The sequence below is a fragment of the Neopsephotus bourkii genome, unplaced genomic scaffold (genome assembly GCF_033783945.1).
Source record: "Neopsephotus bourkii isolate Nb327-2 ecotype Australia unplaced genomic scaffold, CSIRO-AGI_Nbou_v1 NB_121, whole genome shotgun sequence".
Taxonomy (NCBI): domain Eukaryota; kingdom Metazoa; phylum Chordata; class Aves; order Psittaciformes; family Psittacidae; genus Neopsephotus; species Neopsephotus bourkii.
In genome coordinates, this window is record NW_026900638.1 from 875,258 (window position 1) to 893,864 (window position 18,607).

Sequence of the window (18,607 nt, forward strand, 5' to 3'; positions counted from 1 at the left end):
GGGAATTTGATCTGACAGCAGCATTGGGTTCTGTGCTCTTTGTAATGGTAGTAACGGCACAAGGGGAAGGTTTGTGGAGATGGAGGCAGGTGTATATGCTGGTGAAGAAATACAGAAAGTCCAATGGGGTGTGACATTTACATGAAATTAGGGTAAACATTTGACATGCAGTGGCCTCTTTAGCATGGGGTTTGCAAACCTTTTAGCAGCAGCACAGATTTCTGTTTGCTGTTGGAAATATTGCTTTGGGATATGACCTGGATCAGAGAAGTAAACTTTCTGTCAGGAAAAACTTTAGCATGGAGCCAAGTTTGACAGAGGGAGGGGAAAAACTCCCTAGGTGGTTTATCTCATTATTATTAGCGTTCTTTAATATTTACCAGGCTGTCTTGGCAAACCCAGACTGTCAGTGGAGGCACTGAAATATTGAGACAGATTCAGGTTTACTCCCGGGAGCTCACTTTGCCTCACGTCTTGCAAAGAGGGTTGATAGTGCATGAGTTTCAAAGGGCTGGGTGTTGTTAAAAGAAACAAATCCTCTGACATTCAATATCTGTGCACTGCTCTTAGAATCATAGAATCATTAGGGTTGGAAATGACCTTAAGATTATCCAATTCTAACTCACTTGCCATGGGCAGGGATGCCTCCCACTAGACCATGTTGCCCCATGTTCATTCCAACCTGGACTTGAGCACTGCCAGGGATAGAGCATTTACCGCTTGCAGTTTACTTTGGGATTTTCAGGGTTTTCCTCTTCTCCTTGTTTTTTATTTACTCTGCCTGTGGGGTTTTGGCAATTAAAAAAATGGGAGAGTGGGGAAAAAGCTGAAAATTAGAGGGAAAATATATACTCTAAAAGATGCTCAGAAATTTGTTTTCACTTTGAGTCAGCTCCCCAGCTATTAGGAGAATGTTTGCTTATACCCTGTTGTAACCACTAGGGTACAGAGGTGCTCCACTTCAGGGAGATCTAGAATAGAAAATCTGCATTGCCTTCATTGGCTAAACTCTTAAATCAATTGGACATGTCCGTGTGCATTACTTTATCTCAGATTTTACTAAAAATATAATTTTTAGTCCTCTCTCCGGTGTCATGCTCTAGTTTGCTATTAGGAGAAAGGTAAGTCTTGAAAAAGGCCACACAAAGTTTGTAATAAATGAATGACCAGGCTTAGTCCCTAACCATGTCAGGCAGAGAAATCTGCTATGCTAAAAGTGGTGATTCAGTGATTAAGTAGTTTTTGTACTTACCTATTAACATTGAAATCTTGGATTTAGTCTTTGTTAGCTCAGAAATGGGATCGAATTGGTCATGTTCCCACAGCACTCTTGTTGAAAGACATCTTTCTGGCGGAGGTTACTGAGTCTGGTGAGGATGTGAGGAACATGAGTGCAGTGCAATGGTTTAAAATAAAAAGTGCCTTAGCAGAATAGTAAGTGCTGTTTGCCAAGCACAGACACACATAACGTTATCCTTTAGTCACTGCCAATTATCTCTAATTTCTATAAGTGATGTACATGTTTGGATTTTCAGGAAGAGGGGAAATGGAGGCAAAGGTGAAAAGCTGGTCTTTATTTTTAACTGAATTTCTTCTCTTGTAATGCAAATCTGGGTACTTTGAACTCAAACTCCTTTCAATGCAGCCTGTTACATTTGACTCTCTCACCCAACTATCACACCAGCAAAGACAAGTAAGAACAGTAATTGCTTTAAAGGCTGAATAATTGTGTCTGAATGCCAACAAGTGACGTTATCTTTATAACAAAAAACAATTGCTCTGTTCTCAGGGAAATACAGATTTCATTGCAAATATGTTCCCTTTAAAGCAGACACACTGCAATAAAATTACAGTGCTCTGCAGCATTCATCTCAGATCTTCACAGCCACCCACCCAATTACAAGTTGTGTCTTGCCAGCAGAAGATTGTTGCTTGGTTTCTGTAATATTTTTGTAGCCTTGCTTTCCTCCACATAAGCTTAGAGGTAGACTGTGCTCACTCCTTTCCTTTCATCAGGTTTTTCTGCTGTCAAAAAAATAATTGGCTAGTATGGGAAGTCTTTCACATGGCTCTAAATGTGATATTCTTTTATGTAGAATATACTCTGTGTAGTTGTTTCTAATATCTTAATAGCTCTGGTTTATGTCAGTAATTACATGAAAGGTTAATCTTTAAATCACCAGCATTTCCTAAATTTCTAATCAACTTCATGCTCGGAAAGGAACCCACATAAATGCTCAATTTGTTAATATTACACTGGGTTGAGCAGGTCAAGGAAAAATATAACCTTGGTGCATAATGATAAATTGAACACAGCAAAAATAGATCTGTTTGTCTTAATAGCTGTGAATACAAAAGCTGAATATGAGGGAGAATGAAGGTGGATATAATTAGCAGGAGAATCTGCTGTAGCTCAAGATCACTCTTCTCTCTAGATGACGGTTTCTTAAGCAATGGGGTTAAATAAAAAGAGGAAGAGATATTTTGGGTAGAAAAGTCTGATTTTCTGGAAAGTCTGTGATGAAATGTGACTAGGAGAGCTAAGAAGTCCAGCCAAAAAAAAAAATTAATGGAAGAAGAACAGTGCTGGACTTCAGCAAACGTAATGATGGATGAGGGGGACATTGTGCTCCCAGGGAGCAGAAAGGTGGCAGAGGAAATGACGGGGCTGCGTGTGTGTGTGTTTGGGAAAGCATGTCCCCCTGCGCCTCTGTCAATGAGAGTCTGTGTGTGACTGACTTTGAAAAGACAGGGAGAGATAGGGAAGAGAGATGCTGGGTATCTTGCTTGAATCTCTGAGTTGTCCTTGCCACAGTCTTAACGTGGGAGGTGAAGGCACTGGAAAGAATCTCATTTTCCCTTTGTGCACAGTGGTCCCCTTGCCTTCTCAGCAGTTCTCATCTTCCCTTTCATCCTGTCCCTTCACCCCTTTCCTTTTCTCTTTCTTGCTTAATGAAGCTATTTGGTACTGTACCTTCCTGTCCAGGAGCTGTTTCATCCCTGCTTGCAAAGTTTTTAAAGATGCTTTCTGCACCACCTTCAGTCCTGCTTTTTTCATCAGTGCTAGTCCTTTAGATTCACCAGCTTTAAACAAGAAAAGGAATCCAGTAAAAATCCAATCTAGTTGCTGTTACCCCAGTCTTTTCTCTCATCTTTTGTCTCCTCTTTATTTCTCTTATTGTTATTACAGTTATTATGGCACTAGAAATAACCTTCCCGATTAAATAGTCCTACATATTTGCCATTCTGGATACCACTGGAGAAGCTGGGGGAAAGAGAGGGCTATTCAAAGTGTCCTTTTGCTATTAATGCAGAATGAGATGCAGACAAGGAACAAATTGAGTCCATCTCAAAAGCAAATGAGGGGCTTTTATCAGAACCAAGGAAAATGATCAGACAGACTCATTTTAAATGCCCTCCAATGCCTTAGCCATAAAAACATACAGAATATATTAAAGCATACAAAAATATCCTTAGGTATCCTTAATGATGTTTCTCTGGCAGACGTATGCAAGGCAGTTATGAATCAGGCGTGCAACGGCATCTTCAGACTGGTACATTATTGCTGTGCACATGGAGGAACAAGTCGTATCCTTAGTCTAACCCTCTGCAGTACTCAGCATGGTAAAGGAGGGAATTTGCAGCTTTAACACAGAATTTCTTTGTATTTTACATATTCAGACCAGAAACAGAATGTGGTACATTAGCATTGAACCTGTGCTTTCATATCACTTTTCTCTTTTTTAAGTAGTACAGAAAGGAAGGAAAAAAGACAGAAAGGAAAATAAATCATCCCTTATATGCATCCAAAACATACACAGCAACAGTTCCTTCAACACAGGGCACACTGTGAGTGTGTATTGATGTTAGCAGCAAGAGATTGCATATTAGAGATCTATATCACTGCTAGTGATAACCATCCTCAAAAAAAAAAAAAAAAAAAATAGTTCTTTTGCTTGCCTTTCACTCTCCCTTCTATGTTAAAAGACACTTGAACATAAAGAAAATCATGTTAATTACCCAGTTATAAAGGGAGATTAGTCCTATTAAGTGGAACATTAAAAGGGGAATATTTAAAATATTTTCCATCCTTTGATATTCCCCAAGCATCTCCTGAAAAAAAGCACTGTCACAACTAACCCCAAAAGCATCTTTTTTCTTCTTCCTTTTGATTTTGGAGCCATTTCATAAGCCAGAACAAGGGCATCAAAATAGAGGGAATGACATATCTCTGGCCAGTTGATGAACATGAAATATGGAAGCATGAGTTAGGGGAAAATTGCCCCTGCAGTTGCTGTAAATGCAATACAAATATAATAACTCTCATATATACCAATGTAAGCAGCCTGGAGCAGGATGACTAACTGGATTTGCAATAGCTGGATTGAAATTAAATACTTGTTCTTTCATTTCTTTATTATCCGCATGTATTTCAGGTAAGCTTTCAGACTAGGTGTGGATACAGAGTGGAATACCTTCATGCCATGTGGTAGCAGTGACACTCCTCTTTCCCACCGGTAAATATTCAGAGGGTATCAAGGTCACCAGATATCCTCTAGAGATCATTAGGGGGTTGTCTCTGTATGATACCTACTTTTAGAAAAGATTTCTGCATGAAGATTTTAAAATACATGGATTTCTGAAGTTAAATAAGTTCTGTGCTCTATATGGAGGATCCATCCATCATCCTGCTAAGGGTGGCAAGTCGGTGGTGGTCATTACTTCTCTTCAGGAGAAATGGCAACAGGCAATACCAAATCAACTCTCATTTAAGAAATCACTGCACCTTTAAAGAAAAATGTGCTGTTCAGTTTACTTGAGCTGTCAATGCAAGATGCATGAAGCACAGAGGAGAATAAATTCCAAAGATGGAATTGCTCACGTCTTTGCAAACGTAGCTTGAGGTTGCTAACACCAATAAACAGCAGGAATAATTCCAGAGGGGTGCAATCACTAGTGTGTTTAAAATACAACCCACAAATCTGCTAAAAATACATAGGAATACAACCATGGGATGATTGTTTGTTGGTATCAGTCTTACATCAGATTTACAGGTTAAAACCATGATTCCTTATAGCAACAGGGGGTCAGTATGGAAGTAAAGATAATACATATATTTTTATTACCATAGGCAGACAATATTTTAACAATCTCAGATAGTTTTGCAAGCTTCCTGGCAGCTAGCTGTAGCCAGTGCTTTGAGCTGCAGTGCTGCATGTTGATTTGAAGAACACGTAGTTCAAAGTTAGAGAGCCAATTTTTCAAGTTAAATTCCCTATTGATTTCAGAGAAGGGTTTAATGGCAAAAATACATATAGTTTGGCCCTCAGTTAACATGGCATAAAGTATTTTCTCCTAAAATATGAGCAGGCACCCCCCCAAAGAGAGAAGGGGCTCTGTGTCTGCCCTCTGTCCTCACTGGCAAGTTTGTACATGGACACTCAAGCCCTCATATCACTTGGGAGTTTCAGGATAGATCAGGCCTTTGTGGGTTTGAGGCATAAAACCAGAAATGTGCATTTGTTTAAAGAGACAAAAGCCTAATTTTACCAGTGCCAGCTTGTTTCAAAGCTGTGGGTGAGTTTTCACTGCCTTTAGTATAAAAACACTTGATTTTCATTGCATTTTCTATGTAAAGGTCCTCTCCCAATGCCTAATCTCATTGCTTTCACAGATGAGATTATAGTCTCCGTAAATACATATTTTGCTTAAGAGGCTATGGTCATATTTAATATTAAACAGGTTGAGATGTAAAAATAGGGGAAAATAAATTCTGACTCCTTAAATATAGTGTCAGTCAGAAAAAAAAAAAAATATATATCACTCTTTACATTCAAAGCTAATGGCTAAAACCTGCTGTTCAGGGAAAATAAATCATTTATTCTGTGCCTATTCTCTGCTTTCTAAGTCTACTGTAGCCTTTTAAGAGTAGGTGGCACTTTGATGCTATAAAAAAAGAAAAAACCTGTGATAAATGAAAATACATGTTAGATTTCTGATTTTTCCCCTACCGGTGGTAACCTAAAGATAGAAAAATATGTACAAAGCAAAGAAATGTTACCCAATCCATTACCCATAACATTTTATTAGCATATAATGCTGTATGAAGAAAATTTCGAGATGCTCTGCCTCATGTTATAAAACTACCTCATCTTCATTAGTATGAGAGGAGTTGTTGAAAAGATCAGTCAGTAGGTTGTTCACATATTGGAATGAAAAATCCAAAATACAAGGAAAGGAAGGCTTTATTTAAGGGCAGTCAGATAAAACAGCTCTGTGATTCCACATTATTAAACCACTGCTTATATCCATCAGTTCCATTCATCAGTCATTAGTAAGGAGGTTTTGTATACTTTCAGCCTCTGCAGAGATTTTAGAGTGGTTTTGTTAGTGAAGGCTGGTGGTGAAAATGAAGGACACGACATAGGCTTTGCTAGCAGTTTACTATAGGACCCAGAAGTATGCTGTAATAACTCTGTCTTACTCTGACAGTGTTAGAGCCAAGCTTTTACTCCTGAAAGACACATAGATTTCACCACTGAGAACCAAATAGCTTTTCCTCTTCTCCATTCACCATGGCACCACAGTGCACAAAGCAAGGGTTTCTTTACTCTTAGCATATGTCAAAACAAGCATAGAAGTGGAAAATGCTAGTGAAAACCCTTGAATTTAGAAACTTTTTGTCCTTTTTACTTTAAAGAAAATTATGCTGAGGACATTCTGGCAGTGATTTGGTCATTTTGGGTTTAGTTGGTTGTTTTATTTTAGAGAGACTTTGCAATATTATCAGTTTTGATACAAAATACTTTCAGGGGTTAGGATGCAGTTTTTTAATGGATCTTACAGCAATGAACAAGTGAGCTGTACTTAAAAATCCTCAGAAATCCTGTCCCAGGGACACAGTCAAAACTTTAGCCTTTCTGAGGTGCATTGGCTCCTTGTCGTGCTCACATCCAGCTACAGGTAGCACATTAACAAAAATATAATTCCAGTATCATGCTTCATATCTTCAGTAACATGATGTAAGTGAACGTGTGCTAATTACAGTGTGAAGCCATCTGATTAATTTTAAGCTTTCTATTTTACGTGGCTTCTTTGCTCCCAGACTTTCATTTCAACACTCAGAATGAAGAGAAAAAGAGGTTAAACTGTTGCATTTTTGTATACAGGGAACAACTCATGTAATGTACACCAGTCTGTAAAAACTGTAAATGCTATTTGTTTTTATTTTAAACAGTTTTCTTAGTTTACAAAAGATCAATAATTGGTACCTTTTTACACTCTCAGATTCCTGAATATTGACAGATCTTCAAAGGGAGTTATTAGCATATGAAATCTTAAGATTGACTGTCCTGAAGGTTTTTAAGACACGATAAAGCTAAAATATCAAGTCTTTTAGACAGCCCCTCTTAACAATTTCGGCAGAGGAGCACATCAGAAATCACCAGCCAAGCACAGCAACCCCCCCCCCCCCACCCCCCACCTTGTGCCACCGTCTGCCTGCACGCTGTTATTTGGTTGCACACTGTTTAAATCCCCAAGGAAAATCACACCTCACATTCCCTCGCTGGCTGCTGGTGACAGGAACAAGATCCATACTCATTAATGATCACCAGGGCTCCCTCAATGTGGTTGGGTTTGTAATCAACGTAATACTCCTGGGCTGACATGGCAGCCATTTGATGCATGGTCTGTTTTTGCTTCTGCTTTCTGCGCTGTGTTATAAAGCACTGTCTTAGTTGCCTTAAGCTGGCTGGAAAGCACTTCCAGGAGACGTACAACACCAAAACCACGATGAGGAAGGAAAAAATCAGGGCCATGGTTCCCGTCACCACCTTATGGATCTGAACGGCGTTCTCCGAGTTCTCGCCAGGCATGGTGACGGTGATGGCATATGTTGTCCAGTCCTCGTCGCCGTCCTGCACGTCATACGTGGCGGTGGCTGAGCCATAGCTGAACGTTTGGTCGCTGTTGTTTGTTACAGGGGAGAGGGTATTCACACTTGTCGGGTCTGTTGTGTCTTCACACAAGTGGAAGGCGTAGACCGCGTCCAAAACATCCTCACCCTGTGCATACTCAGGGGTGGCACAAAGCAGGTTGCTGTCGTAGCGACCCTTGAAGGTGCTCAGCCAGGAGGCCAGGGCGCAAACGTTACGGCTGCAATCCCAAGCGTTTGCAGAAAGGCTGATGCTAGTGAGGGACTTCCAGGAGTCGAGGACTCGGGAGTCGATGTAGGTCAGCCGGTTGGAGTCCAGCTGCAGGGATTTGAGGTGAGGTACACTTTCGAAAACATGAGGCTCGATGTATTCAATTTCATTGCCGGAGAGATCCAGTTTCTCGAGTTGCCATATCCAGTCCAAAGTGTTTACTACAATGGTAACTTTATTCCTTCGCAGGCAGAGAGACTGCAGGGAGATGAGCCTGGGAAAATGGGCTAAATTCACTTTCACCAAGTCATTGTGCTCGAGGTGCAGCTCAGTGAGTTTGAACAAGCCCGCAAAAGAGTTTCGAGCCAGGCTCTTTAACTGATTGTATCCTATGTCTAGAAACTTCAGGCTGCGACAGTCCTGAAAAATTCTCACTGGCACGAACTTGATGGCGTTCGACCGCATGTGCAAAGTTGTGAGTTTTCTCAGCCCGTGGAACAGGTCAGGCTCCAAAGACTGTAGGTTGTTGTATGATAAATCCACACTGCGCAAGTTTGGCATGGGTCGGAAAGTGGTGTTGGGCAGTTGGGTTATTTTGTTGGAACTCAGGGTGAGCTCTTTAACTCGCCGCAATTTTTGAAAGGCATTCCCCTCCACTGAGCAAATGTGATTGTGATCCAGATAGAGCCACGTGAGCTGCATTAACCCTGTGAACTGTCCATCATGCAGCTCTGAAAGGCTGTTGTACCGCAGAGACAAGCCCATCATGCCCGACAGGTTGCGAGGCATCTCTGTAAGATTCAGTGATTCACAGTACAAAAGCCTGCCCTCACACCGACATAGCTGTGGACACCCACTATTCACAGCTGGAAGCATTTTAGAAAAGATACCCAGCGTACACAATATCAACCCCGGGGGCTTCCTCAGCAGCCAGTTTAAACAGAGACCAATAAGAAGGAAATCCATTAGCAAGGATATTTCCAAATATGCTTGAGAATGTCCATTGAATCTTTTTCAAATTCTACATCATATTTTATTTAAGAAAAGAAAAAAAGAAGACAAAAATAAAAAATACAAACCCAGACCCCCAAAAACCCAAAACCAAGGCAGAAAACCAAAGCAAAACAGCAAACAGAACAAACACAGAGGCAAATATTTCACTTTACAGCATGCAGGAGCTGTGCAGCATTAAAGTTCACAGACATTCAAAGGTAAAATGATAGTGATTTTGTTCATGTTAAATGCTGCGGCAAAGGAAAAAAAAATCTTTCTTCATGAAAGAATTTAATTAAAAAGTGTCTTACCCACCCTTTTCCAGAGAGTGACAACCTCCATTCAGTTGCTTCCTTTGTGTTTGGACTAATTATATGCAGAGCTAAAAAAGACCCCTCTGTGCTACAAATTCAGTCCCTTTCAATTTTGTGCAAGGCTGGCAAGCTCACAATGTCTCACTTTGCTTCTGCTCAAAGAGCGAAAGGCTTGTCCAGCTAGCTTTTTAGCTGACTCCTAGGACCTGCAAGTTTCAGAACTATGTACATGAGCTTGATCTTCTCCTTCTCCCTCTGTCCTTTTCTCTGCAGTTAACACTGTGGCGTGAAAAAAACTCCAAACTCTGTACTAACGACTCCACAGGATTTGTCAATCTGTTTAATGTCCATCATTTGCAACGACCATTGACCGGCACAACCTTTACTCCATAGAGAGATTACCATTCATTCACTGACCGGCTAAGGGTAGCTTTATTTCCCATTCTTTGTTCGCTTTGCTTGTTAGGTGATGCTTAGAGCAGAGAGAGACAGCAAGAATCCCTTCCCTTCAGCTGAGCAGTATGTTGCTAGAGCATGCAGAGGCACCTAGTGTTCACTGAGTGTCGTAAGCTGCTCATGATTGTACGCCTGCACTGTGCATCTCAGACATGGGCAGATTGAAAAGGGGTGGGCATAAAACCAACACTGGAGCGAACCAGGAAAGTAATATATGCTCTTTGATGAAATGGAAAATACTTTAAGCCTATCTCGCCATTTCTCAAACAGGCACGCACACACAGCCGCACAAATCATCAAAAGCAAGGCAGTGCTAAGTAGGAAGCTTGAGAAATAGGATTCTTTTCATTTTTTTCCTGCTTTTGTTTAAAGACTGAATTTATAAGCTATTAGCCGGGAGAGGGAGATACTCGGTTTCTTGGTTTGGGAAGGAATATGTAAAGCAGCATCTTTGGATTGCTTTTTCTCTCTAATTCTGATGATGAGATTTGCCTTTTGGAGTCTTGGGGTGGGAGAGTACGGTGGATGGAGGGGTGTGGGGGGGGAAGAATGTGTTTTTCTTCTGACATTGTCTAATTAGAGCATGATTTGAAATTCTGTGCATTCTTTCTCATAGAAATGCAGCCAGAGCTCTGCAAATAGGAATGTCTGGTTTCATATAAGCTTTAATTACATTTGGTCTTTTTCCATCCTGCATATTTTGTGTGTGTTCAGCACATGCCTTTCCTAAAGGCTTTTTTTTTTTTTTTCTTGCTGTGTACGCTACGGCACTCTAAACTCTTAATTCTTGCAGCATAAAGATTACTGTGCCTTTGGAATAAGATCAGCGTATAGGTTACTCCGACCGTGTTGGCAGCATGCAAAGAAAGGGGTTTGAAACCCAATTAGTTCCTAAGTTCTGCAGATCGTGCTGGTTTTTGTTCTGTGTACCAAAAAAGATCCTTGCCTGGTAATTTGCAGTCCTCATTATCTATGGGAAATGCATCGGCAATGAGCTCTCTCTCTGTAATTTTGACTGACTGAAAAAAATCTATGATACTTGTGTCAGGAAAATGCTGGCCATCTTTTCCTCTTGTGAAATAGAGTCTAATGCCTGTGTGCTGGTGAATGTGATCAGAGCTGACAGCTCACAATTCTGCAGGAATTCGCTATGAAGAAGTTTCACATGGAAATACAAGTATTGCAGGGGATTGTGCTAATTTTAAGTCGGCATCGGTTGTGAAATGCTGGAGGCAGGGCAAAATCATGTTAGTTGCTTTCTTGTTCCCAATATTATTAATTTAAAAAGAAATCTATTTTGAAGCATCTGTTGCAGAGCTGTGAAATCCTAGTGCTGTTCCTTGTGTTTGAGTGTGGTTGGCTGCTGGGAGCGTGTGCTGCTCGAGATCAAGGAATGCAGTAATCTGATGCAGTAAAAGTTGCTTTACAGGAGTCCTGGAAAACTTAAGCTCTCAGGCATAAGAATGTGTGAGGGAGATTCATTACAAATATATTCACCAAAAATGTCTTTAAGTAAGTTACAAATATAAACCATTTTGATTGTGGTTTCAGAACCTGGGAATCAATGTGCTTTTATGTTCCCCATTCAGTTTATTTACATTTTTCTGCTATTCACAGCCCTTGTATTTTAGTGGTCTCAGAGTAAAAAATATGATGCTTTAATAGTTTATGAACCTGGAATATGTGTTAGCATTCGGGCAGGAAAGCTGAATATGGTTTTCCTCTCCCACAGTCGTGCTGTTTTATTCAAAGCAGCCTGTTTATGCAAGTGTCCACTGGTTGCAGTGCACCTTAATTCTGTTTCTCAGTACACAAAAACAAGGACAGCAATGACAGAACCAAGAGAAAGAGCACTGAAGCAGACAAGACTAAAAAATCCTTTTCCAATAATATATTCCAGATTGCATTTCTGAATATTCTGATGTAATTAACAGGGAAAAAGAAATAAAAAGATTACTTGAACTTTACAAATACCGAAAAAAGCTTCAAAGTGATAAGTCTGCATCCCTTAAGAGACTGCAGTCCTGCAAGCCTTCATAGGGAGGTCTTAATGCCTTCTCCCATATAACAATCTGAGGAGAGATCTGCAACAGCAGCCCTAGAAAGATTCAACTGTATATTCAAGGAAAGCTGACATTTTTTGCAAATCAGGGGATTATAATGATTGCTTAGTTACATCTAAATGCTATGAATAAAATGAAGAATGAAACTCCTTGATGCATCACTGTGAAGAGCTGAATACCTTTTCACTCTTCTTCTTGCTGTCACCCAGGATACAGCTTGGATCCTAACCAATCTGCCTATTCCCACACTGGCATATAATCCATTATCATTTGGTTTCCAGAGGGAGAAATCAGAGCAGACAGTAGCAGACCTATCTAGTATCAGCTGTAAGACTGACAATCAGAATTAGGGACCTAGAATTAATGGCCCTAAGCATGTCTCAGAGCCCTGTCAGAGGTCTATTGCATGATGACTCTGCTTTTCTTTTTCCAGACTCTGTAGAAAAGATTTTAGGTAGTCTTGAAATGGAGAACTCAAGATGTGTTTGAGGCTGCGATGTTGAGGCAGAGTAGTGACCAACTTCAAGAACTGTGGGACATGGATCTGCAAAGACAACCTTGGTTCAAGAAAGGTCTTAGCCCTGAAATATCTTTGGAAATTTGGTTTTCTTTGATACTTTTTAAATGCACTTTTTTTTTTTCCTTTTCTGCAATAAAACTAGGAATCCACTTTGAACATGATTGTAATGCAAAGGACTTAATTTCCACTGTCTGAGCTGTTATCACAGCTAAACTGTTAGGTTTACACATTTTCTGAAGTTTCAAAGCCTCTGGCAAATCTCTATAAATTAGCAGATTTAAATTAGCTTTATTAAATGCGCTATTATAAAACATTTTAAGAAGTACAGCCTAAGTTTATATGTGTTTAAGGGAGATTGATTAAATCAATGAAAAAGTAGGTTAGAGAAGAACAATAGGAGTAAAGTTTTAGGAAGTTTAGCTGGCAAGCTATTTCTTGTAGTCATGACAAGTGTAATTCCCTGGCAACACCAGCAGTGAATGTCAAAATTGTTCAGGTTGGAAAAGGAAAGCATTTTTTCAAGGTATTTAGACTACACAGTTCTAATATTGTGTTCAGGTTACTGTCACGTATCATTTAAGTAGCCTCAGAATCATTTCTTTCTTCCTAATTCCTTGTATTGACTGTCATTACCTAGTTTGTGCCTACCTGCCTAAGTTTTCCATCCAGTACAGATGAGGCTGGGACAGAGTGAATAAGGTCTGAATCTGGCCACTAATGTCTAACTATGCATATGTACATTGTTCAATAAATTAACCAGCAACATATAAAAAGACAAAACAGTATATTAAATACTGAGTATATTTCTTCCTTCTGGTATTTTCTGAGCGGTTTCTATCAGTACAATAAAAAGTGGGGTTTTTAGTGGTGATTTTAATTTCCTCTCATGAATGGACAGACTCAAACCTTGATCTTACATGGTAGTCTTTAATTTTCAAGTGCACCGAGCCATGGCATTTTGTATAAAGGAAAAATTTAAAAACAGAAAAGGGAAGAAAAAAACACAACTCAAAGTAAAGCAAATTCAATCTGTTTTTCTCTGGTACTTACATCTCGGTCATCCCTGACATTTGGCCAGCTGTCCCTTTTGTGTTGAATTTAGGGTTTCATCTGATAAGGAGTCTATCACCTATGTAACATGTCTCTTTAAGTCAATATAAAAACACACTATATTATGCAGGCTTTGACCAAAATATTCCTGGTGTCTCCAGGTGTCCAAGTGATAACTGCCATTCAATTCTTGTAATGCAGAACAGACACATTGGATTTGTTACTACCTTTGCATAACAGATACTCTTATGTAAATCACCTTATTGTTTTTGACAACGTGATAGACACTTTTCTGTCTCATTGCAGTCATTCCATTCTCATCTTCAGCCACATTCAATAGCAAGTAGTCATGTATAGCTCTGCAAAGTCACTCACAGAAGAAACCTATGTGCAGAATTGTCAATGCAGTACAGAAATGTCAATGTGTAGGAAAACATATCAGTGGTAAGATGAAGTGTCTCTCTCTGTTCATTACTGGTGAACTACTTGAATAAACCAAAGAGTTACTGGCTCTCTTAAAGTATCTGTGAAATTGCCTATGGATTTCTAGACATGCTGTCAAAGCTCTAGACAGTATTAGTGTTTGTGAATGTCCAGCTATAATGGAAAAATGACAAGAAGTAAAAGCAATCCTTTTCTGATTCATCACCACATTGCTGAAGCATCCTGATTAAGCAAAGACTAGTATGTGACAGCCAGTTACTGGGTTGTTGGAACTCCTGGTTTGTAGGGAGGGTGGCAATTTAAAGCTTGGTTTTAAATTAACTCTTGATAATTTATATCTCTAAAAATGTCTTGGGAGTCTTGGGGGGAGCATGTGTAGAGTGCAATGATTAGCAACTGTAAAAGTTTTAGTTAGTCATATTTAATTGGAAATCAATTAGTTTCCCCTCCAGAAACGCCAAGCTAGACACTCCAGAAAGGTTTGTCTCAAGACATTCCCAGGCATTTCTGGAAGTGCCAGCAAATGAACTGCAATTGATTTCCAATTAGCTTGAGAGCAAAGAGGGCCACAGCTTATTCATACACTTAAATAGGTCTACTTTTCCCTCTTCTGTCAGCGATAACTTATCTGTAAAGATTGTATTTAATAAGCTATAGTGCTAAATGGTATTTTATTTGTGTTTTAAGACTCATTTTCACTGAAAGGATTCTGTTCTTACATGGATGTATCTAATCCAAGATGAATATTGACGCTATTGCGGCTCTTGTTGGTTGGTTGATCTTGGTGTATTTGCTCAGATTCATCAAACCTGAGAAAGGTTGAATGATGATTCAACAATGAATACACTACAAAGTGACAGAATACTAGGGCTGGTTTGGATTGTGAAAAATCTTCCTTGTAGGCAAACTGGTTATGGCCCTAAACCCATCACGTGTTCATGATTCACTGGGATTTTATGTTCTTCCCCAGAATAACTTTTGTTGCTCAGAAAGTTGTAAAGCCTGACCTGGGGATGCAGGTATGACCGTGCCACCAAACTCCTGCTGTAGAGAAGTCATTCATGTCACGTTGGGATAGCCATCCTGATGTAAAACAGTTCACTCTTTTTATCAATGACATAACTTTAGTGGCAAGAAACACTTTAGAATTTCAAGGTGTAGGAAGTAAACAGAATTGAGGTGAATTTATGAAATCAGTTATTAAAAGCTGGGATGAACAAGTTAAAAGCTGTTCCTGGCAGGCTCCTGGAAAGTCTTTTTGCAAATGGATGAACTGCTCTTGGAAAATTTTCCCAGAGCAGAAAATCTGTTCTCAGTATTAGACAATCAGTCGTTCTTAATCCATTTATTTTGCTCCCTTCCAAATGTATTTTAAAGCACTACCAGAAAAGACAAAAACTTTATGCTGGCCTTTGCTGGTACATTATTTCAAGAAATATAGGTTGGTGATAAAGTGGTTGCTAAACTAGTATGTTGGAGTAAAGGAAGACTTGTGTTGGGTTCTATTCTATCACAGAGGATATCTTTTGAGGAGTTGTTTTGTAGGGAAACTCTGCTTTTGGATAATGTTACCTGGAAAAAATACAATTTGAAATGTTCTTAGATCTGACTCCTGGATTTACTAAATACCTGAACAATATGAACTAGACTATGTAGTCATGGAAATAGATGTTGGACCATAGCAGAGAGCCTATAGCGAACAGGCAGTCAGATCTTTGGCAGACTGTATTATTCTCAGTTATGTGTGCTTCTCAGTATATTTTGGCAGATAGAGAAGGCAGGATTTTTATGTTTCCATCCTTCTGTTCTGATGATATCCATAATCTGATGGGAAAACTCAGGGTAAAATGTGTTGGAATCCTGGTTGCTTGTGTATTGCATCTTACTGGGAGAATAGAGGGAATCTGAATCATTATCTTATACCCAGAAGAAATAATGCAGAAACCAGGTTGAAAACTCACATTTCAGACAGAAGTCATTGTGATTTTGCAGACTTAAAGAAGACGGTTTGTTGACTACCTGAAATATTTATGGCTTCATTACGTATCATTTGCAACTGATGTAATGTCTAAGAGAAATATTCACAGGTCAGGAGTCTTAGAAGGACATATTTAAAGGCGTAACAAAAGATAGTCATACCTTCTAAAAAGAGAGAATAACCTGACCTTTTTCTGAAGAAAAAACAACTTAAAAATACTCAGGCGATACTCAGCGGTTTCATATGGTAGGAGTGGTTTGTGTGTAGTGTATATGTAATCTTAGAAACCCTGCTCTGCTCAACAGCCAATTTTGTGAGATCCAATGGCAGCCTTTGAAATGTGCCTTCCTGTTTGGTTTTATTTCAGTGTATTTATGTCTCTGTGCTAAAGACTTTTTACGTTTTATAAGGAAGAAATGTACAATGCAATCAAAACATGTTGTCCATTATTCTCAATGAATGTATAGAAAGGTAAATTCTAATAACATATTCAAAGGTCCTGAGTTTATTTGCAAAGCTGTTGAAGGCATATGCAAGCCACATTCTCAACATGCATTCAATTATATGAATGTAAATTACCCTCACATTATATATGTTTTTAAAGGTGAAAAGGCAGATCTGGGGGGTAAGTAGTGAGAAAGCTGTGGGATTTACATCAGATATGTTTCAGAATCATATTTCCTCTCCTCCTGAGGTAGTTCTGAATCTTTAATAATCCTGTAAAATGAAGAACTTATTGTTTCTTAAGATTCAATTTATATTTTAAATGACTGAAAAAGATATGCAATAAGCTTGAGAAGGCAGGCAAAGATCAGCCTGTTTTTTCAAGATACAGGACATTTTACTGTGTGTTGTGAATTCTGGAGACCATTTTTAAAGTACTTGGCTTACTTCTGCTCTTTTTTTTGTAGTGCAAATTAATTATAATTTGACAAGAGTGTGCTTGATTTTCTTCTTCAGATTTGGTCTAGAGCCAAGCTTTATTAGTTAGAGCCTCTAAATCAAAACCAAAGGTCAGTATCTGTGAAATGCCTCTGACTCAAGATGTATTGTAGTTCTTTGCCCATTGTTCAGAGATTTTTGTCTATGAAAAGGTGTTTATTTTAGTGGATGTTGTATGTCGCATGCACGACTGTGGAAGAATAACCATTTTTCACGATTGCATCGGTAACGTTCCTAACAGCAGTCCTAAAAATGTGGAAAATCATTGCTGTAAAACTCCTGAATTCTGCATCTCTTTGATGCCGTCTGTAAATGCTGGCTGAGGGCTTATGTCCAACAGCATGTTGTACCCAGTGTTTCCTCTTCTTCCCGCAGTCCTGTGGGTGATGAGCAGAGAAGCTGCTCCCAAATCTCCCTCAGCACCACTCTTCAGCCCCCCAAATCTGTACTGGCATCACCAGTTCCTCAGCAGGGACCCATCTGGGGAATTGGCAGGTACGGGACAAAATGTGATTAAGGAAGCTGTGGTGATGATTGCCAAATATGCCAGGAGAGATCAGAAGGTGAGCAAGAGTGGCAAACGAGCATCATTTCTGTACTTAAAAACCTGGAAGCATCAGTGTCTGATCAGAGGGGCATTAAAGATACCTATCTAAAAAAACAACCCTGGAAGCAGTACTGTGTGTCCTGATACTTGCTTTGCTTCTAGTTGTATATCATTGTTTTGCTTGTTATATGCCTTTGTTCTTCCTACATCGGGGGGGGGAGGGGGGGGATATGTTTTCAGCTCTTAATTTCAGGGATTCTCTTCCTATATCTCTGTATAATGCCCAGCGTGACCTGTTTTTTGCTGTGTCCTAATTAATATAACAGTAAGCAACATAGCCTGGGTGTTTGAGGCAAGAATTAATGAATTACAGTGCTCCCACACATAATCTATACAACCAAGGGTTTTTCATTTCATCTTCTGAAGCCTATTTTACCAGCTGAGCTTGGACCATGCACTGATGTTAGGTCAGCTGAAGTCACTTTTAGCTATTTTCATGGCATGAGGGCCATGAAGGCAATAAGCATTATGAGAGATTGAAGATGTATTGGGAAAAAGCTTCCCTGGCTCCAGAGGGACGAAGCTGGGAAGTCTTTGCTTCTGTACCTTCTGCCCAAAGAAAGTCATATTGACAACAGCTATAAAAGCATTTATTGCATGACCAGCTGGACCATGGAGCCTGTTGGATGCCTCTGCAGCTCTGCAAAGTAATGCTAACCTTGGGGTACTTCCCTGAAACACACTCAGCTCAGAGTCCTTTGAGATGTGTTATCTGACTTTGTGGATTTTCTGGCACTGTTGTACCCATTAAATACTGATTAGATTTAAGAAATCCAAGAGACCAAATAACGCTATCATCTGTTCCCTACTTATCTTAATAATATTGCCAGTAATATCCCAATATATCAATTCTAGGATCTTCTATACCTAACCTGATGCATGAAAAACAGGGACAGCAAACTGTTTTGTTTTTTTTTCAGAGACTGAACAAAACCAGTTTATTTATTTATTGGATTTTGCTATATTGCCTGGCAATGAGGGTAAAAAGTAAAAGCCACTTTCAAGGACTGTTAGAGAAATGCATCATTTTTCATGAGGTTTGATGAATTGCTTACAGGACTTGTTTTACTTAAAACTGCAATTAAAGATCGCC

General features: G+C 39.4%; 2 protein-coding genes across 4 annotated transcripts in view; one reads left to right on the top strand and one right to left on the bottom strand.

The window, feature by feature from the left end:
- The window catches only part of CTNNA2 (catenin alpha 2), a 505,102-nt gene that overhangs the window by 331,344 nt on the left and 155,151 nt on the right, over positions 1 to 18,607 (top strand). Inside the window, exon 1 of one of the 3 annotated variants that reach the window (XM_061365568.1) lies at positions 10,209 to 10,227. The exons of the other annotated variants lie outside the window; for them this stretch is intronic. The gene's annotated coding sequence lies outside the window, so the exon portion shown is untranslated. Of the gene's footprint in view, positions 1 to 10,208; positions 10,228 to 18,607 lie in introns of those variants that run through there. 3 annotated transcript variants of the gene reach the window in all.
- Positions 6,228 to 10,048, bottom strand: LRRTM1 (leucine rich repeat transmembrane neuronal 1). The gene is made up of 2 exons (XM_061365582.1): positions 9,456 to 10,048; positions 6,228 to 9,168 (listed from the first exon to the last, which is right to left on the bottom strand). Exon 2 carries the CDS (start codon positions 9,111 to 9,113, stop codon positions 7,548 to 7,550), a length of 1,566 nt encoding a protein of 521 aa, XP_061221566.1. The 5' UTR covers positions 9,114 to 9,168; positions 9,456 to 10,048; the 3' UTR covers positions 6,228 to 7,547.

Bases quoted from the DNA above. Each gene is read 5' to 3' on its own strand.
- LRRTM1 (XM_061365582.1), bottom strand. From the start codon at position 9,113: ATGGATTTCCTTCTTATTGGTCTCTGTTTAAACTGGCTGCTGAGGAAG.